The 22,596-nt window shown below is 53.2% G+C and overlaps 1 protein-coding gene across 1 annotated transcript in view; it reads right to left on the bottom strand.

The window, feature by feature from the left end:
• Nucleotides 1-2,007: 2,007 nt before the first annotated feature.
• Nucleotides 2,008-22,596, bottom strand: part of PPP1R37 (protein phosphatase 1 regulatory subunit 37) — a 47,954-nt gene continuing 27,365 nt past the window's right edge. The window contains exons 4-13 of the mRNA XM_044434845.1: nt 21,317-21,417; nt 19,017-19,136; nt 16,579-16,729; nt 13,944-14,099; nt 12,629-12,741; nt 11,508-11,649; nt 11,215-11,381; nt 8,561-9,524; nt 8,129-8,219; nt 2,008-7,310 (exon numbers count right to left, since the gene is read on the bottom strand). Coding sequence (XP_044290780.1) covers nt 8,137-8,219; nt 8,561-9,524; nt 11,215-11,381; nt 11,508-11,649; nt 12,629-12,741; nt 13,944-14,099; nt 16,579-16,729; nt 19,017-19,136; nt 21,317-21,417 — 1,997 coding nt within the window. The 3' untranslated portion in view covers nt 2,008-7,310; nt 8,129-8,136. The remainder of the gene's footprint in view (nt 7,311-8,128; nt 8,220-8,560; nt 9,525-11,214; nt 11,382-11,507; nt 11,650-12,628; nt 12,742-13,943; nt 14,100-16,578; nt 16,730-19,016; nt 19,137-21,316; nt 21,418-22,596) is intronic.

Here is a 22,596-nt window from a genome sequence, read left to right on the forward strand (position 1 = left end):
GTAACGTTCGCCCTGCTAGGTGGGAGGTTCACACCCCCCAGTGGAACACTGGGGCACAACTCTGCCTTTGTAAGCACCAAGCCACACTCCCACCTGCACAGGCGATCCAAACATGCACACGGCAACCGCAAAAAGTCACGTTCCTCAGCCTTCCGGGATGGTAAGGAGACGCCGTCTCCAGGAAGCACCCCAAAAGCTGAGAGGAGTCCAGATCTGACAAGGCGTTCCAGCTAATGCCTTGCAGTGAAGGGAAGGCCACCGTGTTGCTATCAGCTCTACGAGAGCAGTCACAGTATTTCATGCCCATTATGCCGGTGACCCTACACCCAGCCAGCTCCAGGTTCTGGGGGGCCCACAGGCGAGAGAGATTCAACAGGCCCTCTGCTTGAGGGCTCTCTCTTGTCGGCCGCGGCTCTTGCTGCTCTTCCTCGTATTGCGGGGTTCGCCTCTTCCACACCACTGTTGTCTGGAAGAGGGAGAGGCAGGGGCGCCAGGAGGTGGCATCATGGGAGCCAACTGCTGGGCAGGCCAGACCTCCCTATGGTCATGTTTGGTCACCCACCCCGGGCCGTTGGCTCAGCTCGTCTGCCGCGCTGCTCCAGAAAGCCTGTTGAAGCAGCCCCTTCGCTCTGCTCACGAGACCTCTGCAGCTCGCCCAGCCGGTATGGCCAGGCCTGTTCTGTGCCGGTGCAGAACCACCAGGAAAGCAAGCAGCATGAACGGGCAGTGATGGTGGAGGGAAAAACAGCTTGCTTCAGTAAGTTTTTTCCCTTGAATCTTGCAAAAGTGTGCAAGCTTCACAAGGCTCCTCAAAGACCATTCTTGGATTTCAGCGGCCAGAAGAGCGCAATTCCTTTTATACCATCCCTTCCTTCCATTTTGGGGGCCTAGGTGCAATATGTGGGGCACAGGGCTGATACGGACCAGACACGGACGTGCTTAGCTTTCCCCTGCTGCCCACTATGCCCTTCCGGCCAGGCAGGGAGCTGACTGAAAGGAAAACCTCCCAAACAGCAGCAAATTGAGCTTCGGTGCCTTCCAGTGCTTGTTACCTTTCCCTGGGACTAGCAGAAGCCAAAGCATCTTGTGCAACTGAAGACATCACACCTGTTTGCATATGGAAATTGCGAAAATGCAAGATAGCCCGGAGGAGAATTTTGCTCATTATTCTGTTCTTAAAGCATGCTCATTATTCTGTTCTTAAAGCCTTGGGTACGGTAGCCGTCACTTGGTAACTACTTGCTCGGATAATTGTTTGCTCTCCAATACAATTTCTGGCATACTGGGTTAAGATGACAAGCAAGCCGCCTCTGGACAATAGGGATGTCCAATAGGGATGTCTGTGCACACCTTGCCCAGGTAAGACCCACGTTCAGTCCTCAGCAACATCACTAGATGGTGCTGGAAAAGTTCATGTCTGAGTCGCTGCCACTGAGAGAGGTCTGAAGCTCCTAACGTTCTGACACACTCTTCCATAGCCAAGAAAGAGGATCCAGACTGGCGATATGTAGACAAGGGCAAGTTGATTCTGGAAGCAACAATCTGTCTTTGATGGGACTACTAGGGAAGCGAAGGCTTAGGCCAGACTGTAAGTAGTTTAGCGCGATTTTCAAGACTTCTGCAAGGGTTGAACCTCTTAGTAATGTCCGGGGGCATCAGTATTTCCTTCCATACAGGGGAAATAAAATAGCTTGGAGACACTGGTCCATAAGGGCAGAACCTGTTTTCCACCCAAGTTGATAGAGGACTAGTTTTTTGGTAGCAAGAATTTCAGGGAGAAAGCTGGCATGGTTCTTCATGGCTCTCATTCAGTCCTATGGGAAAAATACTCTCAAGATCTTTGAGTAGACATCATTTCTGTGCAGAAAATGTCTAGCACTTAAGTTTCCAAATCTTCTCTGAAGGAACATCTGGGGTCAGGGGCTGTTAGGAAAGATGACTTTCTCAAAAGTAACCCCAGCAAGACAATCATTTGTTTGGAAATACAGAGGGTGACACACAAGACCAGCCTGTCAGGAAACTCTTTATTTCAACCAAGCATGTTATAAATTAACCCATTAAATGCATGAACACAAGAGAATTCCCTATGATTTAATTTTGTATATAAATAATGCAAGGGATCAGCTTTTCTAAATCACCAAAGTGAAAATAGTTAACTTACTCTCCCTCCCCCAAGTGCTGGAACAAAAGGAAATGTTGCCATCAGTTTTGGTATATATGGAGAAAAATTGCAGTTGCTCTGAGACATTTTGATACGCACCAAACAATCCATCAATGTGAGAGCAGCAGGCCAGCAAGAAAATAAAGCTGGGTTTCCATCCTCTCTTACCCATCGTGTAGGAACTTGAGGCAGCTTAAAAACACATTTGGACAACATTGTTCAGCAAAGGCGAGCTGTGCAAGAACAGGAGCTCCTCCACCCGACCCAAAGATGGCTACCCGGGAGCTCGGCAGAGCTGCAAAGTGCAAAACCGTCCAAACACCTGCCTCCTCCCCAGACCAAATCTAGCAGCAAATTGTAACGAGGACTGTGCTAACAGTTGCTCTTGTCGGGCCATCCTTCCCCTAGGGAAGCGTTAAGACAAGGGCGCGGAGCCTCACCATGAGGGTCCAAACCCGGCCTTCCGGGGCTCTCCGACTTGCGTCTCAGCTTTGTGGCAGGCCAGGGGCAGAAGCCAGCAAGGTCCTTCTTGCTTCAGAGGCCAGACTGAGGCAGGAAGGCGAGAGGTGGACCCTCTTTTCAACTGGCTCGTTTTAAGCAGCCAGAGAGAGGGGAACAGTAGGACGGACAGGCAGATTCACCCGGCCAAATGGAGCAACTATGTTCTGAGAGTACGGCAAACCTCAAGATAACTTTTCTGCCGCTGCCACAGAGCGTCTCGCAGCAGTCCAAATGAAACACCGAGCGCCGTGCAGGGTGTCTGGGTGCTAGTCTTCCAGAGACTCATGGGAAGACCTGCCTTGCATCTTTCAGAATAGGCATGTTTTAAAGATCCATCAAAAGAATCATGTAAACAAGACCCCAGATAATTAGAAAAGAAACAGAATATACTTTAAAAAAAAAAGTAAAGCTTAAACCCAGACATAAACCATGAGGTCATCAAGAATTAATTCTGTCAGCTCTTCCTTTTCTGACATCTGCAAGAACCTTTTCTTACAAGACCAGCTGGTCACCCAGCACGGTTCTGCTTCTGTCAGAAAGAGGGATTTTTCCTGCAATGACACTCCCATACCTGTCAGCTCATTGTCCCACGCAAGCTGCTCTGCTGGTGCTTTAGGGGCATCTGAAGTTTGGGTAACAGATGGTTTAGGGGCCCTTCAACATGGAATGTTCTGCCTCCCGATGTGCGTCATTGTGCGATACCCCGAAGACACACGCATTCGCTTTCGTTGGTGCACTTTTTACACCAATTCCCACTTTCTTTTAAGCCCTTTTTGCTCGTCTGGCAACCAGCATACCTCGTGCTACGTAACAAGACAAAACGCGCTCAACTGGAAGGCTTAGGAGGAGGTTAATCAAGGACGAGTCTATGGAAAGAGGCGAGAGGCAGACACTGGCACAGGTGTAGTGTGGACAGTGATCTCAATGAAAATGCAAGAGACAAACTCCCCTAAGGCCCTGGATTGAAGCCCGGAACGTAACTTTCATTGTCTATCCCAACAAAAGCCAAGCATGCACAACTACTCTCCTTTCATCCCTTTTCCGCTACCAAAACAGACACTGGAAGATCCTTGGCTGTTAGAGGCACTTCTCTCTGCTCTACTCACTCCAGCTTAAAGCCAAAGGTTTCTGGTCTTTTTTGAGCTAGGCTGACTCTGCCATAGTGAGCAAGCAATAATACAGATGTTAACGAGCAGCAGCAATCAAAGCAACGACCCTCTGATCAGTTAGTTGGTTCTTGCCCATGCTAAGGGATGATTCCAAACTGAAACCCTTCCTCCTCTCACTACCAAAAAGGGCACGTTCCACCCTCAGGGAGGTTTGTGCTCTTTGCAGGCAAGATGGTGGGAACACCAGACATTACCTAACTGGTCCACTTGCTCAGCTTGACAATGAACTACTGGGATTGTTGTAAGCCGCCCCGAGGCTTCGGCGAATGGGGCAGCATAAAAATGTTTTAATAAATAAATAAAAAAATGACCTCACACCTCACCCCCTTGGGCCCTCCTTGTTCTAAAGTGTCTCTCCACTGCCAAATCAGAGGCACTCTAGTTCGCACCAGCTGCTTGGCCATCTCACTTGTTAACCCTGGTGATCCCAACCCCTCCTCCTCTGCCATTTAGCTGCCCCTCAGCATCCAAACTTTCTGGCTTGGAGTGCAGTATTCTGAGAAAAGCAGACCCAGTCCCTACAGTGGGAGAGACCCCCATATTTTGCTTTGGTCACTTTACAAAGCACTGGGCATCCCTGGAGAGTCATTCATAAGCGCACCGTGCTGAAACCCAGCTAGCCGTCATCTGCTTTGCAGTTCACAATCTGGCTACTTGGCAGTGGTTATCCCAGTGAAAGAACGAACCTGTCCTTCGTCTAGTCAAAGAATCCCGGCCACGAATTCAGCCCAGCCCACCACCCAGAAGAAACCGAAAGAAATCACTTGAAGAATGCAGCTTTTCATTTAATAGAAGACAGTTTCAACAAAAATAAAACTCCACACACAACAAAAAAGGAATGACAAACATTACCCCCACCTCCAAAGAAAAGAAAAAGGAACGCAAAATCAAACTGGCGCCATCTTTTCTGTAAATGTAGTGTTAACGCAGCAAAAACTCCTGGCGCATGTGTCTTTGTATGTGTGGAAAAAGAGACTCACGGTCAAGCGGGAGAAGGGCAGTTTCGTCTCTCCCATTCTTGCCTGATACTCCATGCAGCCCTAGCCCGAACCCTCTTAAGCTCCCTGATAGATTTTATTGCACTTAAGAAAAAATAATAAAATTAAAGTAAAAAGCTTTATGGTCTACATCATCTACCTGACAGCCATCCCTCCACAAAACCTGCTTTTCGTGGGGGTAGCACTTTCTTCTCGTCAGTTTATACAAATAAAACGGAGAAAGACACCTCCTTTACAGTTTTGCTTAAATTACAATTAGTACCATAAAAACATTGCAGAGATTTCATTTCATGCTGACGGGGGCAAAGGAGTCCATCACATACTGGGGGTCAGGAGGGGAGATACTTTTATGCACTTGCTCTCCTCCTGCTAGTTCAGGTTGGGGGTTCAATGGTTACAGCAGGGCGGGTGGGTGTGCTGAGAACAGGGAGAAGATGGGAAGGACGCAAGGAAGGCGCCTGCCTTTTGTTCCGAGGTTCCCTTGTCAACAAGAGAGATCCCGCTCGCTTCTGTCCCGTCCTTTCCAAGCCAGGTCGGTGACTGGTCACCCTTCCAGGATGACTGCAACAACTCTGGCATCCGAGGCTATCCATCAATCCCGACTCCCTGCTCGTCAGGGAAGCGCCTCATCTTCGTTTTGGGGGGGAGTTCAGATTCTGTGGCTACCGAGGAGGCCCTTCAGCGTCCCGCGAGCACCTCTGGGGTCCTGTCTCTCACTGGAGCCTCTTGCATCGCGAGCGTGTGGGAGAGAAGACGGTGCAGGTGGCCTGGCCGCGTCAGCTCCACCCACAATCCTTGGTACGATGGGCTGCTCTCCTGGCGGATGCTGCAAAATAGCCCTTCCCTGAGAAATATTCGACCCCCCCCCCCCGCTTTCAGATACTTCTTCTGCAGCAACCCACCTCTCCGCTGCTCGTGTGCGATGCCCCAGCGCCTCTGGCTGGGCTCCGTGCCAGACGCTCCGCCAGCCCTGGGGCTTTGGGAAAGGCTCCTGTTCCCACTGGGGTTGCCGTTCGTTAGTGTTTCTCTCCCCCATCGCCCCAATTATGGAAAGCAAGCTTTGGTTGGGAGGAACTGCCTCTTGCTCTCGAGATGTACCAACCACAACTGTGGCATCCCCCGCAGCACGTCTGAAGTTCGGGGAGGGGAGGGGAGGGGAGGGGAAGCAGACGCCGCCCACCAACGGGCAGCATCCTCAGAAGATGCTCACATCCAGTTCATTGCACAGGGCGCAAAGTCAGCCAGCCAGCCAGCCAGCCCGCCCACGACGGCCGTTGCCTTCTCACGCACGTGCGCGCTGCTTGCTACATTGCACTGTCACGCACGACACCAGTTACTGCAACAGCCACCCAGTCCCAGCACGTTTCACACGGTATGGCTTGAAAAATGACGCCTGGGGGGTGGGGGTGGGGGCTGCAACGCTGCCCGTTTGCACCGAAGATGAGGAGAGGCAGGCCCCAGGGAGCAGAAGTGGTGCCGGGGTGGCAGCCGGCCACCGACGCACAGGGGTCCTGTCGCTCCTCCGGCCGCTCTCCCTCAGCTTGCAGCGTTTATTCCGTGCGGGGGGGAGAGCCCCTGCTCGGGGAACCCCTCCCGCCCCCAGGCTTTCCCGGCGCGCCAAAGCAGCACTCGCTCCCCATCGCGGGGCTCTGCAAATTTGGAGCAAGCCGCGTCATCCCGAAGGGTGGCGGGTTCACAGGGACACTGTTCCCGTTGTGTTATAAATAGACACCAAACGAAAGACGAAAACGGACAAGGAGACGCAACGAAGGCGGGGGAGGGAGGGGAAAAGAAAAAAATAAATAAACGGCGGTGTGTAGTGTGGGTCGGCAGCCCGGAGAGTGTGGCTTGGCGGAGAGGCTGCGGCGAGGCTTCTCCGCAGCGGGTTACTGTGCAACGGCCCTTGGCCTCCCGGACCCGGGGGAGCAGCTCTTCTCTTCTGCTGCTCTTGCAAAACTGGTCCGCCGGGACCTGCGGCACTTGCAAGGCGCAGAAAGCAAAGCCGCCAGCGCTGCTGTGCATCTCTAGGTGGTGGGGACTTGTTTTTTCCAAATCTCCCGGTGCGACCAGGAGAGGGTTTTGTCCAGTGCCCACTGATCCAACGTCCAGGAGAGGTTTCCTTGCAAATTCAAGTGCAAGGGTCACTCCAGCAAGGGAGTAAAGAAGAAAGAAAAACAGCACGAGCCGTGGCTAAGGATGCGGAAGGAGCGCGCTCAGGGAGGGCCACGCACCTCCAGGCCGGGGTCTTCTCAGTTCCTCCATGCCCTGGATCCCCCCCGCTGCACAGCGTCTCGTCTCGGAGGAAAGACATGGAGGATTAGGGGGCGGAGAGAGGGAAGGGCCACAACTGGAAACGAAGCTCTTTCTGAGGGGAGCCGTCACGTCGCCTCCATGCTGCAGAGTCTGTCTGTTTTCAGGATCACACGGTGAAGGGAGGGAGCAGAGCTGGACAAAGCCCGCTTGCCGCAGAATGGCCCAGAGCTGGAAGAGGAAGAGGGGAGAAACAGAAGCGGGGAGACCAGTTCAGAGGGTCAGAGCCGGGAGTGAACAAAAGCAGAGGTGGGGCAGCCCCACTGATGGCCAGGGGCACAGAGGTCAAGCTTCACCTGTGCTCCACCTGTGGAGCAGGACTTCTGAGCTTGGAGTGCCCCCCACCCTCAGCCGGCACAGAAAAAAATGGCAGCAGAGGGCCAGGACCGCCTCAGCCCCTTCCCGCCTGCGTCAAAGCACTGGGCTCGGCTGCCCAAACCGGCCCTGGAGGTGCCTGTGGGGCAGGAGGAACGCGGGGGCGCCCTCAGCTCAGAGGATTCCCATCATCCCCAAGTCTGGGAGGTTCCAGGCATCCAGAATGGACTGCGTTCTGAATATGTCTCGATTTGACAAGCCACCTGCCTTTTCCTATACCAATTAGCTGATTAAATATAGATTTGTAGGGTGCCGGACTCTCAATACAGCTGCCTTAAAAAAAAAAAAAAACTCAGAGCAACGCATTCATAATGGACTGAAGTCGCTCACTGCAATACTGCCAAGCCTCCTTCAATTCCCACCGTGCCTCACGAGGCTTTTCACAGGATCCTCCCCTAAACAGGATTCTAAAACTGTGAGAACTAGCGACTCGACTTCTAGTAAGGGCTGCTCAAAAGTTCTCTCGCCATAACCAGATGCGTGCTAGGAAGGAAAGCCGCACTGCAGTCTCAAGCGTGGCTGGAGACGGCCCTCCACCACGTGGCCCTCCTGGGACCCCGCCCCTGCAGGGGCATGATGCCTCCACCGCCCATCTGGAAAAGCTGCTCCCTTACCTAAAGTGTCACATCGGCTCCTGCCCCATCTCGAGGCTTGCTTCCAAAAGTAACTCCTCCAGCTCCTTCTCGTTCTTGGAACAGTTCAGCTCTGAAACGCAGAGTGGAGAGTCCGAGAGTCAGCCGGCCCCCGAGCCGCCCCCACGCCCAGGGACCATCGATCCTGCAGGCCCTACACCAGCCCTCTCCCAGCCTGGCGTCCCCCAGGACCGCAATGCCCATCGTGCTGGCCTTTCCTTCTGCGTTCCAGTCCCTGCGACATCCACCCTGCCATGTTCTTATTCGGGCTGTTCAGGAGCCCGCCCTGCGTGCGGCTGCGCCCATCCCCTCAGCTCCGTCCTGGGCCACGAACCGAGCGTGACGGAAGGCCAGCGAGGAAGCTTCTCACGCTGTGCGCGACCTCCTCTCCTGCAGCACCAGCCTCTGACTTACCGTGTTCGATGGCACAGCTGGCGATCCTCCCGTCGCGCCCCAGGGACGTGCCCGGTAGTGCACACACAAACTCCGTCTTTAGTCCGTTGGGCAGCAGAGCAGCATGGCCCGTGCTCTCGCACGGCCCACAGTTCGCTTTCTCCACCCCCAGAGACGAGCCTGGCAAGGAGGGGGAGGCTTCTGAGCCGGCGGGCGACCCAGGAAGAGTCTCACTCGCTCGCAGAGCCGAGCACAGAGTCTCTGCTGGCTGGATCGGCGCTGCGGGACTGGCCTGCTTGGGCCGGGCTGCCCTCAGAGAGGCCGGGCTCTCCTGCTGGGAACCTGTCTCCGCCTTCTTCTCCGGCAAGCTCTCCACCCGCGTCACGACGAAGATCTTGTGGCCCCGCCCAGGACTGGAGACCGCTATCCGCATCTCATTCCCAGGAGGGCCGGCATGGGCTGGGGTCCCGCTCATCACCTCCCCTCCAGATTTTTCTGGCTGGGGGTTTTCCGCAGGGCTCAGAGGGGGGACTCTGCGATCGGGGCTGAGTGCCTCCTTTGGCTGTTCAGAGGAACGCAGAGTGGGCGAACCCGCAGCGTGATCGGAGGTGCCACGTTCCTGCGGGCGAGGGAGCCCCTTCACCTCCAGTTTCTCATCCCCCTCTTCATCTGTGTCCGAATCGGAATCGGACGAGTCCTCGTTGCCACCGGTGACTCTCTCGTCCGGGGCCCCGTTCTCTCGGGACGGTAACACCTCCCTGACCTCCTCACCCTCTTCTGGGGTGGACGCCGGGCCACCTCTCTGCCCGCTGTCCTCCGCCGGCCCCTCTTCCAGCGGCTGGGTGACGGTGATTTCAGGCATGGAGGCGGATAGCTGGAGCTTCTGCTCCTTCTCTTCCTTCTCTTTGGCCAGAACAAAGTTGCGCTTGCAGCCATTCTGGATCTCCGTCAGGAGGGCTCGCTGTGTCTCGATAAAGCTCTTGACCTGCCAGAGGAGGAGGCAAGTGACACAGCCGTGATGAAGCAAAAGCTGCTGAAGGGAAGCTGCTCTGCACTGCGAGTCCCAGCAGCCAGGGCTTGGCGCGCCGCATGGGGAGGGGGCCCGGGACAGGTTTCAGCCCGGCCTGCCTGCGTGCGTGCGTCCAGATGTGCTCCAGGCTGGCAAGAATCTGAGTACCTGTAAGGTGGGGGGTCCAGAAGACCAAGGCATCCCTGGGCAAGAGCCATGCGCGTTGCTCACCGCCAGCCCTGTTTCGAAGGCACTCCCTCCTCTTTTTCAAGGAAACGCAGAGCAGCCTCTGCGACCCTCAGAGGAGAGGGCGAGTCTCGCAGCTGGGCAGGGCCCGGCTTACCTTCACCCATGAGTGCAGACAGAGGGACTGGTGGCGATACACCACCCAGCAGGCCCCTTCACAGGGGGCCCAGCAGTGCCCATTCAAGAGGCGTCTGTGCGTTTTCTTCGCACCTTGACCAGGTAGATTTCAAATGGGCTGACAGATTTGCAGAGAAAGAGGTGCGGGCACACAGCAGCTCATTAAAAGTAGGCCAGGCCAGGGGTGAGAGCTGAGCCATGGGGACCTTTTCTTGCAGAGAGATTAGCTCACGGGCAAGGTGCATCGATCTAGGAGAGATAAAATGCCTGCCTGACTTAATGGAGGTTTTGTCCTCTCTCTGCAGCAGAAGCTGGCAAAAGGTAGAGCTCCAGCTCCCAGAAGCCCCTGCCAGCACGGCCCGTGGTTAAGCATTCTGGGAGGCCTGGAGAGCTACTTTCCGCCACCCACTGCTTTCTGCCTGGTAGTGTCAGGCAGAGTGCTCCAGTTTCCTTCTGGAAAGTTTATTCCAGAAGGGGCACGGAGTGACCTGCCTGCTCCGCCTGTGCTTGTTTCAAGTGCAGCGCTAGAGTGACACCAGGAAACTTGGCCTTTTGTGGAGGAAACCTGACACAGTGGGTGTCCGGTGACGCTGACAATACCGTCGGCGTCTTGGGTGGAACTACGCAGCTGACCCAGCGGAGGAAGCTTTTAAAAGGCCGTGTGTTGAGCGATCGCAGCCAGGCAATGCTGTGCTCTTGTGGAAGGGTGCTGGGCTGGGGTTCGGACAGCCAGAGAGTGGCACCTTGGCCGTGCAAATGGTGGGTGGGCAGCTGGCCAATCGGAAGCTGCCGGCTGACAATGGCGCTTTCGTTTATGCAAGTTTGCAGACCTCATGGCTGGGGGACAGGGAAGGAGGAAACAGACCTAAGAACCCGTGGGATGCAGGGGGAAGGTCCTCTCAGCTTTCTGCCATTGCCCAGTCCAGCCACTGGAGCCCTGAAAACCAGGATCCACAGAAAAGGAAACTCACTGAAGAAAGGATCCCTTTCCTTCACACTGCAAGACAGAGGGGTGCTGAACATTCGGCTTCCAAAGTACAGGGATGCAGGGTAGCCTTGCCCTCACGAACCCGGGCCGAGAACCAGCACCGGGGAGCCCCTGGCTTCAGGTCAACAACTCCACTCCTGCCCTTTGATCCGGGGACCAGATTGCGCTGCTTCCCCAGCACCTCTGGCTACAAACTGAATCAGGCCAGTGAAATGATGCCCCCAACGGGCATTTCTTCACCCCCCCACACACCTGGTCCACAGTGGGAGGAGGGATGGAAGGTTCCCGACACGCAGGCGCCCGAGCCAGACATACCGATTCCTTCTTGGGCTCCCTGTCAAGGTCCAGCCTGAGCAAGGAGTGGTTAACCTTCAAGGCCAGGGACAAGGCCATCAGCCCTCCCGTCTTGATCTCGTTCTCCCGCAGGTCCAGCCGAAGCAGGCGGGGACTCTCCGCTATGAATTCCGCCACCGCCACCGCACCTGGACACCAAGACACACCAGATGAAAAGGCCGTGTGGAAACAGTGGCCGGGCACCTGTCCACTCCTCCCCCTCAAGAGGAGGCAGAAGGCTGTCTGACCCGGGCAGGAGGCAAGGCCTGGCCTACCTTCGCATGTCAGCTTGGTGGAGGCCAAGCCCAGCCTAAGCACCGACCGATTGCCAATGAGCCCGTTCTTCAGATTGCGGACGCCTTCGTTGCCGATGGGGTTGTGCCCCAGATTCAGGGTCTCCAGGCTCTGGGTGTGGGGCTGAAACAGAAAGCACGACGGGCTGCTAGAGAGGCGGCCGGCCGATACGAGCACTCCCCATGCAGAAACTTGGCCATCCGGGGCAGAAGCAAGACCTTCCATGCCGGCCAAGAGCTTTGGCTCCAGGTCAGCGGAGCAATAAAACTGATGACAATAATTATCGATGCCGGGCCTGGCAACAGGCTGACGTTTAGCCTCTGTCCAGCAAGGCAACTCATACCCGTCTTCCCAACTCCAGGGCTGTGGGAAGGGGAGAGGACAGGGCCACCGAAACCCGCAAACAGGGCTAGCACAAGCAAGTTCTGGGCACCTTAAAAACGGGCATGCAGTCAAGCACCCGGAACAAATACTTGCCAACACGGCTAAGAGCTCTTCATGGACAGAAATGTCATCTTTTTAAAAAGCCATATACAGACACGGCTAAAGAAGCAACCTTTCTGCCTCTCCTAACTACCATCTGGGTGAAGAAAAAGGGACAAATATTTCTCTCCTCACAGAAGATGAAAAAGCCTCCACTAAACACCTTAGTCAGGCCTTTTTCAACTAGCTGCCTGTTGTGAGCTAGGCTTCCCCCTGGACGCCTTGCAAACAGCAGAACGCTCTTTGGCCAAAGCCCGTTATGGTCCAGCGTAGGTCCAGTAAAGCATAACCAGCAAAGAGAGAGTCCCTGAGCATGCACAGGCCGGTTTGTTGAACCCCGACTCAAACTGCTTCTGAGAACCTCCCTCTGAGCAGCCCTGGGCCCCACCCCTCCGGGAGATGGGCCAGCCTCTTGGCTGCACGCTGCCCTTCCCGCCGGCTAGCCCTTCTCTTCCAGCGCTGTCTCGTGGGCCAAGGGTCATACCAGGCCTGTCCCATGCCTCCCTGCAGCAGCTGCAGGCTCCGACTCTTCTCCAGGTCAGCAAGGGGAATTCCGCAGAGCCTCCAGATCTCAGGCCAGAGGCCTGGGGCCCTACTGCAGCCAGAGGCCGTGACTCACCAGCGTCATCCCCACGTAGGCCATGCCAGTGTGAGTAAGCTGGTTGTTCCACAGCACCAGTGTCACGAGCCCCTTCCGCTGCTCCTTCAGCCCCTCGCAGATGTAGGCCAAACCTGTGAATCCAACAGCGAACAGCAGGTAGGCGGGGAGCCCGGGAGAGCCCATGGGAGAGGGGCGTGCTTCCAGCCCACTGCTGCGGACCCTCCTCACAGTCAAGCAGCTCGTCAGCCTTGCACACAGGCACTTGGAAAGACAACACCCCTGTAGGTTGTATCGTACATTCTTTGACCATGTTATTGTATGTGTATTTTGCCTTGCCGCAGGCTGCGCAGAGGGCCTTATGGGTTAAGGGTCGGCATACAAATGTCATACATCAAATCAAATCAAATCAAATCATTTCTGGCCTCCTCTGAACTCTGCCCGTTTTTCTTACTGGGCCTTTCACTGAGGCTGCTGGAACATTTCCCGCACTTGGTTAAATTTGCAGGAAAATGGATAAATAAGAGAGAACATCACATGGTGAAAAGATGCCTTGATGCTTTGTGTGAATGCTTGTTTCAGTAAGCAGTTGCATCAGCTTTTGGAAATAGATTTATGGCTTCCCACAGCAACAGCTGTGTGAATTCCTCGCATTCAATTGATTCTTTTATTACTAGTTAGGCAATTTGTTTATATAGGAAATACAGTAAGTTTGGGTTATTCGGCTGTAAAGATCCTTGCGCTTCCTTCAATTTCTTTCAAGAGGTGCTCACATTACAATTTTGGAAAATTCAAGTTTATGTAAAACTTGGTTAATTGATTAACCTGTTGACAGCCCTATTCTTCTGAACTGTAAGAACTTCAAGCTTTTGAGTGGTTTGGTGCAGCTAAAATAAAAGCAAGTGAACAATTACAATCAACTGTTTAAAAATATGCACCAGCTGCCAGTTATGAAGCCAGTCTGATTGATTCACATTTTCAAAATTTATCCTTATTTTAACATAGTTGCAAAAAAGAAAACAAAAAACAAACAAAAAACCACCAAGAGGGAAAATGTTCTGGCTTTTGTTCTTTCATTTTGAACTTCAGAAAGCTTATCTACATACTCCATGACTGGCAACATCAAAATAAATTATACAAATGCAGGCAAATACACCCAAGGCTACTGAATTTGCACGAATGTGTTCAAGTTGCCGAATCCTACTTTATTTTGACCTAAAATGTAAGCGACCCTTGTACGACATTGTTCTATTTTGTTTTTTTGGCGACTCCAGCATATATGCCACCCTGACCCCGGCTCTCAGTTTCTGAGCAGCCCGAAGCCAGACTCCCTCACCTGAATCCAGAATGTGGTTGTTCCGCAAATCCAGGATTTGTATGTAGCAGTTGAATTTCAGGAGGTTGCCGAGCTGAGCTGAGTCCTGGAGGCTGTTTAGTTTATTGTCTGCCAGGTAAAGCTCCCGCAAGTTCATGTTCATTTTCAAGGCCGTTGCTTTAAAAGAAGAGAGGAGAGCAGATGGAAGGAAAAATACAACAAAGGGCTCGATGAGAAGCGGCTGCCTTGCTTCGTGGGCACCCGGAGGCGCAGTCCTGGCACCCCCAGAATGCTCCCTGCCACTGGGCCGGCCAAGTCGAGAGCTGGGATCCGCCGGCCTCGGCCTGTCCGGGAAAAGAAGGGGAAGTGTGACTCCTGCCCCTGAATCTGGCCCTGCCAGCCAACTGGATGCCTAGACCCCAGACACGTCTCACAACTGGCCAGCTTTGCCTTCCCAAGAGGGTTGCGATTTCCACCCCAAACCCGACTGGATGCCTTGGATTGGGGGCGGGGGGGTGCAGAGGGGGCAATCCTTCCAGAGACTCCCCATTTATGCAGCAGCTTCAGATGCGACAGGCGAGCAGGGATGAGAAAGGCTTGACTGGAAGGGTAACTGTGGTGTGACGTGCGCCCCGAAGCGCTCGCGAGACCAAGGAAAAGCCTGCCTGCCGTGCCCAAGACACATGTGCAAAGGGGTTGCTCCCTCCACAGCGCAGAGCTCTCTGCTTGCCAGAAACCCGACACTCGCTCAGGGGGACTGTCCACCAGAGCCAGAAGGAAAACAGATACGCTGGCGAAGGACCAGCTCCCCTCTCCTCCTCCTCTGGGGCATTTATCTTTGCACAAATGGGACAGTGTTGTAACCAGAGGAGACTCTCTTCCAGACTTCATGCATTATTGCTCCCGGCCTGCATTTTAGAGTTGCTCACGCTGGCTCCAATTCGTTATCAAAGCCTTCAGCAGAACGCAAAAACCCAGGGTTACCTGTTGCATGCTGGAAGTTTAATACCGCCTCGCGTCCGGTTCCTCTTGGGCGTTAATGGACGTGCCCTGGCTCCCATGCACAGGAATGAAAGAACCAAGCAGAGCTAGAGCACGTGCTGAGGATCCCGAGCTGAACAGGACTCCTTCCAGCAGCTTGCTCCTCGGGATACACAGAGGTGCCCAAACTACGAGGAAGGGAGCTCTGAGTTGCCCTACAGCACCTCAAAGACTCTCGGGTCCAGGCTCCAGTACAGGGTTTGCTAAAGCACTGCCAAGGCGGTCAGCCTCTAGGATGGAAAGCCGCCGGTGTTCCCACACAGGGCTCCAAGTATAATAAACATACGGGGGGGCAGGACAGGGAAAGGACGAACAAATGAATTACGGCCTGAGTTTTTCCAAGGCAGGCATCCATCAAGCTAACCCCGAGAGGCAGCCAGGTGGCTCTTGTGGAAGGAGGCCTTCACCAAGGAAAACGGGACTCAGGCCACCGAGTGCTTTAGCCGGCTGGAAGGAGCCCACAGGGGCTTGCGCTTATGCACACAGGTAAACAACTGTGAAAGTCAGAGAGGGACGGAGAGGAGGCTGCAGCCCAGAATTGCCACGGTATGGTCCCAACCGGGAGGATGCCCATGCTTCATTTATTCCTTCAGTGGGCCCTCATATCCTGCTGCTTTTCCTCCCATAACTCTGCCCTCTTCCCCCACCATGCATCCTCTCGCATTTCCCGATGGCACAAGTTGTTGTTCTACCCCCACGAGTCCTCCCTGGGCAGAGAAAGGGCAGAGCCCTGGCTCTCAGCCAGAGGGAAGGGGGTTACCCCCCCCCCCACGCACACACACACCCCTCTCTTCCTCAGCACCTGGTTCTCTGCCTGATGCGAGAGCCACAGATCTCCCTGGCAGCTCCCTGGTCAACCCGCTTCAGACCAAGGCCCATTCAGCCCAGCACTCCGTCCACACAGTGGCCAACCAGCCCCTGGCAGAGAGCCCACGGGCATGCCACGGCACCCACTCGCCCATGGTCCCCAGCCGCTGGGGCACACGGGCCTGCGGCCAGGGATACTGGTGGCAGCAACTAGCCCTGAGGGCTGGAAGTCTTGTACAGCCTTCTCCTTCATAAATCTGCCCAATTAGTTTGCTCATCAGGAGACGACTTGCACGTGGGCTACTGACGCGGCATCGGAAAGGCAGGAACGCAGGCGGCCTGTCCTATCGCTACGCATCCACCGTGCCAGAGGGCTGCCTTTGGCAGAAGAGGAGCCCCCACGAAAAGGCGCCTTCTGTACGCAGTTTGCATTCCTAGCAGAGAACGGGGAGCAGATTTATTTATTTATTTATTTAGAAAAGCTTTTACCTACTGCTGGATTAGCCAAGGGCTCTCGCAAAGGTTTACAACAGAAAAGAGCGACCCTCCCAAAGGGCAATACGATACAACCATCGACTGAATACAACAGCAATCCATCCCGGATGGTCCAATGGCAATGCGAAACACATTATAAAATGAGGCGTAACTTTTCCTATTTAACAATTAAAGCACAGGGAAAATCAGAAGGCTTTAGCCTGGTGCCGAAAAGCATGTAGCAGCTGAGGTAACGGGAGATGCGATGGGGTAGGGGGAGGAAAAGCTGGGATGGGTCTGTCAAGGACAGAAAAGAGCACCTCAAGCTACTCACCCAGCAACATCAGCGGGCGCCCAGACAGACTTGCGTTCTCCAGGTGCAGCACAACCAGGCTGTTGCTGATGCGCAAGGCGCGTGCCACAAACGGCGCCGAGTGATCTAGAAGCGGCGTGTTGCGGGCGTCCAGGTATTGGAGACAACTGGTCTGCAGGAGGAAGCACACAGAGCAGTTCATGTGTGAAGTTCGCTTTTCCAAAAAGCTGGGATGGCGTGTGTGGAGTGACAAAATACCCGACACCACTACATATTTCAGCTTCAAGGCTTTTAGCATGTGGAGGAGGGGGACGCGATAAAAGCTGGAAAACCACCCAATAAAAGGTGCTTGGGGGAAAGTGGGTGGGAACCGAGGAGAAGGCTGAGATTCTGCACTCCACTTTAGAGGCACTGGTCTCGAGTCACTTCAGGCTTCTAGCAACCATTTGAACTGGACTCAGAAATTAATTTGAAGCTAGTAAAAAAAAATCTCAGCTCATTACACTGTGGGCGAGCAGCCTTAAAAAGCACCTTTTAAAGCATTTTGTTATGTCCCTGGATCATCATCATCAATTTCATTTCTATACCACCCCGTGACTGAATCTCTCTGGGCATTTACACAATCCATTAACAGAAACAATAAAAATAAGAAACAAGTTGTAATCGGCTAAAAACAGATGATAAAAACAAGCAATACAAAAGAATGACAGTGAATCATAGGGCTGGAAGTAGAGATGCCTGAAGCTCAAATGAGTTGGATTTCTATGACGCCAACCTGTGGATTCTGCAGCAGACTGCCTCTTCCCAAGCTGTGTTGATTCTGCAAATTTACTGATTTCGCAGTTTATGCAAATAGAGAAATAAACACTGGAAAAGCACTGAAAAGGTGTGTTCCCACCCCAGATTAAAGCATGACCGTGTGCACTGGGGGCATTTGTGTAGTTTGTGGAGATCGGTGTGCATTTGTACACATAGGCCCAACTCATCTGCACAAAATCCAGTTCCATGAACAAGTGGGTGACAGGAGGAAAGGCCTCAAAATCCACAAAATGCAAAGGGAATGCATTTTATCAACCCATGTATCCCTAGCCAGAAGCTGTCAGAAGAATATCCAGTAGGCCCGAAGCAGGATTCAGCCCAGGGACAAGACTGAGCCAGTACTTTGGGGAAGTCAAATGCCACCTGGTGGGTGGAATTGTCCAGCCCCGTCTGGGTCTTTTTCCGTTCAGAGGATCTCAGGTGGCAAGGCTGGGCCAGAGCTTCAGCAGGGCTGCTGCCCGTGGAAGCAGGCAAGACAGACTGGAGGCATTCATGGCCTGGCTTAGAACAAGTAGCAGAGCCTGTGCACATTTCGATTCGCATGGAAGCCAAGGTCACCCCTCCCTCAAAACTCCCAGGTCCTTCTGATCTTTAGCCAGACATGATCTGCAGGAGGGCAGGAATGACTTTTTGAAACAACCATCTACTGTTCCCTGTTGTAAAGCAAAATATTGGTGGGTTACTTCATCCTGAATGGGCAATTAAGACCCATTAACATTACAAAAGACTTATTTTATTTACTGATTTATTTAAAACATTTTTATGCCGCCCCCATCGCAACAAAGCCTCGGGGCGACTCACAGTGGAGAGTACATGGATCCACCCAGCTGCCAGCCATGGGGACTCTCTTGCAGGGTGTGGCTGTAGGGACTAACATGATGAGCACCTGTGCTTCCAGGTGTACCACTTCGCCCTGTTCAGGCATGTCACTGCTGAAGTGTGCAGGGAAGGAAACTAAAGCCAGTTTGTGTTGTGTTGATTTACTTATGGCAGAAAAATTGAAAGCCTGAGGCAAAAGGCTTTGAAGGAATGATCACCACCGCCATTTCTGAGCTATTTCAGATTTAGAACGACTAGGTAGCAAAAGGTACAGCCCAGCGCTTGCTGGATTAGTCCCTCCCCAAGACCCCTGTCTGCTGTGCAGGCTTTTCATCAGAGGCAGGGAAAAATATTCTGTTGGCAGCGAGAAACACCAAGAGCACTAAGCCTGTTTAAGCAGGAGATTATAGAGTTCCTGCATTAACAGAGAGCAGAAAGCAGGCTTATCCTTCCTGCAATGGAGATGGATCCCACCAGGGTCCCAACGTCTGCAACCGGCACCAAACAAAGCAGTACAAAAGGCTTTACACTCCCCCCCATTGGGAAAATCTGCTGCTCACTCAGGTCCCTGAAATTCTGGAGAACCTGCCAGTTTTCCCCCTCAGAACAAAGGCACTGCTGGGAGGGGGCAGCGCTTTCCTCCACCCCCCCCCCCCCCTCAACACGCACTGCAAAGCTAACCTCTGAGGGTGTTTACAGGCACTTGGCAGCTGTAGCTCGATCAAAGCCTGAACGAAAACAGGTTCAAGCCTTTGCTCTCTTTCCCCAGAGCTGCCTGCAAGTGGTGTTTGAAGGAGAGGGGGACAGGCCCCGATACAAACCTTCCGCATCATGTGTGCCGCTGCCTGCCAGCCCCGCGTGCCAATGTGTTTGTTGAACGAGATGTTGAGGTGCGTGGCTGACTCATAGTATTCGATCATATCGAACAGCGCCGAGGCACCCTGGCAAGACAGAAGGGGGGGAGGAGGAAGAGAGAGGCGCATCAGCATGGTTCGCCTGGGTGGTGCAGCCACAGCCACCGCAGCAGCACCTGCCTTGGGCACAGCCGAGACAGGAACGGGCAGAGAGCGTTCGACATGTCGGCACCTATTGTGGTAACGGCAGCCATGGACAAGACGTCTCTGCGGTTTGAAATACGATGCCAGGAAATAGGGCAGACTGAAAAATCAAGAACCAACTTGCTGCACAGGCTTAGAGCCCAACGCCAGGTGCACCCACTTGGAAGCGAGTCCCAGGGGTTTAATAGAATTTACTTCCAAATAAGTGTGCGCAGAACTGCTGAATCCCAGGAAGGAGGACAACTTCGTTGGCCCCGCACAGCGCTCTGAGCAGCTGAACGTAACTGGGGGTCACGCGAGGGCAGCCAATTACCGCCGAGCAACCAGAAAGGTTTTACACACACTTTTGAGTGAGCACCGTCTACTGGAACCGCTAGAACTTGGAAATTCTGCATGCAGTAAAGCCCACAACTGTGGTTACCTTGCTGTCATTTACACCCATAAGGCAATCTCCTGATTTATGCATTTAATCTGCCACTACTGAAGCTTTGGAGGGGGTGCCTCTAAGGCCAGGGGAAGGGTGGGGGACATGTGCCCCACAGCTTTATTTATTTATAATATTCTATACCACTAAGTATGGAAAATCCCTAAGCACTCGTATGCCTCTGTTTAAAGCAGTGGGGCTTGCTTTTACTAACTTCCTTTTTTAGTATTACTGACATAATGATGGTTTGAGTTGTGTTTTCACTACTGCAATATTAACTTTTAAATTACTTCAACTTGGTGACCAAATTAATTATAAATGTATCTATTGTATTTATTGGTGGCAGCTGTTTCTCAATCTAACATGCTGCACTACTATACAATAAAAAGTAGTGAAATGCTTTCTCTGGTTTTTTTTTTTTTTTTGTCTCTGCGTTGCCAGGTTTGGTGGATGGATGGAAGAATTGGGAAATGGCCCCAGGCACTGAAAAACCAGTGAGCCGAGCCAGAGAGAGAACACACAGAGCAGTCTTGCCCAGTCTTCCAACTTCAAATGTCCTATTTCTTTTGATCACGATTATCAATGAGCCTATGAGACAGACAGAACCAAAAAGCACCTTGCCTGCAAATAAGGGTATCAGCATGGGCAGTGCTGATGTCAGTCCGCATCAGAGTTTGAGGGAGGGAGGGAGGGCTTTTAGAGTTGACCACCTATCAGTTAGGAAATTGTTAACTTAAAGATGCCTTTGTTTAAATGCCTGATGCACATGCTCAGGGGCTGGGCCTTGGTTCGCCCACCCCAATGAGGTGGGCAACAACGGGTAAATTCAAAGAAGAAAGAGAGGATGGTGTAACTACAGGCTGCAAGTGGATACCTCTGACTGACTGACTGGATTTTAGCCCACTTCAGAACCACATGGCTCCCTGCAAGAAAAATGCTACATCCAGAAGAAAGATTCTGTCTCAGCCTCTCCTGGGCTAGTTGTGGAAAACTACAACTTTTGCTTTTCAGGAGGGGGGCATGAAAAAGGGAATATATTCTGTGTGGTACAGGGCACGCTTGCATTTCAAGATACTCCTAGTTCAGTGCAGGCCCGGCCTTAACGCAAGCCCAGTGAGTAGAAGGGTTCGCCACCGCTGTGCTGCCAGCACTCCCACCGCGCAGCTCGGGGGCCCTGAAGCAGTTCAGGCAATTCTGGGCATGCTTGCCCCGTCTTTCTCAGGGGACGGGGCCTCCTAAAGCTGCCTTGCCCAAGATGCCCCGAACTGTGCAGCCGGTATAAGCTGCAGCTGCCAACCGACTTGCAGGAAGCCATTTGTGGCACTTTGCTCAGAGAGACCTGTCAGAATGCCCAGTCTGAGAATGCAAGCCAGTCGCACGTTTGGGAAAGGTGACGGCCCCGTGGGGGCGTCCCAGGAGAAAGCCCTACTCAGGGCCCTGGGAAAGCCACCTGCATAAGTCCTTGGGCAGCCTCTGCCATGGAGAGCAGGCTGCACTGGGCTGGGGCTGGTGGCAGCGCCTCATGACCAAACCTGCAAGGGCAACCCTGACCCTCAGCTGCAAGGACAGCGAGGCGAAGGACTGCATGATTCAGCCCAGTTCAGAAAGAAAGAAACAGGGAGCGGGGGAGATTACATACATCTTCATCTAGGTTTGTTTGCTCTAAATCCACTATTTTGAACTGGAGGCGCTTAAAAATCTCTTCCAGTGCCTCGCAAGCCTTGTAGTCCAACTTCTCGCCTAGAAAACAAGAGAGACAGAGTTTAAAGGATTTCAGAGTCAGGCAACAGGGGACGTTAAATATTGGAATGAACGACAGAAAATACAGAAACCCAGCAATTAATGTACAATTTGAGTGTGCAGGAAAGAGTAAGAGAGAATTATTAACTCTCCTTCAAAGAAAGAGCTTTGCCTTGTCCTGTCTATAGGAAATGGCTTTGCAGAGCCCTGCTTAGGTTTAGCCTGAGCAGGTTCTGACTGGGCCACGGGGTGAACCAGGAGCAACCTAGGAGCTGGCTAGGGTAAGGCTGCTCACATGCCTTTCATGCACAGCCTCTGACAGCAAAGACCTAAACATGGGGGGGGGCAGCCCCCACGTGTGCAAGAGCATCTCCTAAGCTTCCTGAAGCTGAGATACTGAATTAAGACCGGAGGCAAACACCTTTTAAAAAGAGTATACTTTACAAATCTAAGAGCAAGTGCCGAGTCAGTCTCCTGACGCCCAAGGAAGCCACAGCCAGCTTCCTCAGTTTGATGCCCTCTAGGCAGGCTGAATTACGCCTCCCATCATTCCCTCCTGACAGGCCCATTGACTGAGGATGGTGACAACTGCAGCCCAAAACATCCAGAGGGCACAAGATCAAGGAAAGCTGGGAAGAAAATAAAGGGCCGGACGGATGCAGGCAGCCTCCTGTGATGTGGTTGCGGAGAAGCCCAGCTGGTGTTGTGTTCCTTCACCATTTCTGTTCTCCTGACCAGGAGGAGAACAGAGCCCAAAGCATTTTTATTTCCCCAGACTTGTTCGGAGATTCAGCCAGCAGCTTCCAAGGCCGGCTGCTCCAGGCTCGCAGGGGCTTCTTTATTCTCGCGGCACACGAGTAAGCCTCTTGCAGTTTGGGAGTTAGAGCTGCAGCAGGAGCGAGAGTGCAGACTCCCAAGCAGGGGCGACGGAAACTGCATGCAATGGAGAAGGGCGACATTTTCCCTTGAGCTAAGATCCGGCAGAGCACACCTCTCTCTGTTCTCCCTTAAAGGGAAAAAAACCAGACTCTCACCAGATAGATTTCTCGGGTCCCCCATAGCTTGGGCAAGGGCTGGGCTTTGAAGACTAGCTCTCCATGTAAATCTAGCACAGATACGCAAGATTGAGCCTCGTTTAATCTGCTGCACATACACAAATATGGCTTGTGCAGCTCCTTC

Source organism: Varanus komodoensis, unplaced genomic scaffold (genome assembly GCF_004798865.1).
Source record: "Varanus komodoensis strain SLA01 unplaced genomic scaffold, ASM479886v1 scaffold29_1, whole genome shotgun sequence".
Lineage (NCBI taxonomy): Eukaryota > Metazoa > Chordata > Lepidosauria > Squamata > Varanidae > Varanus > Varanus komodoensis.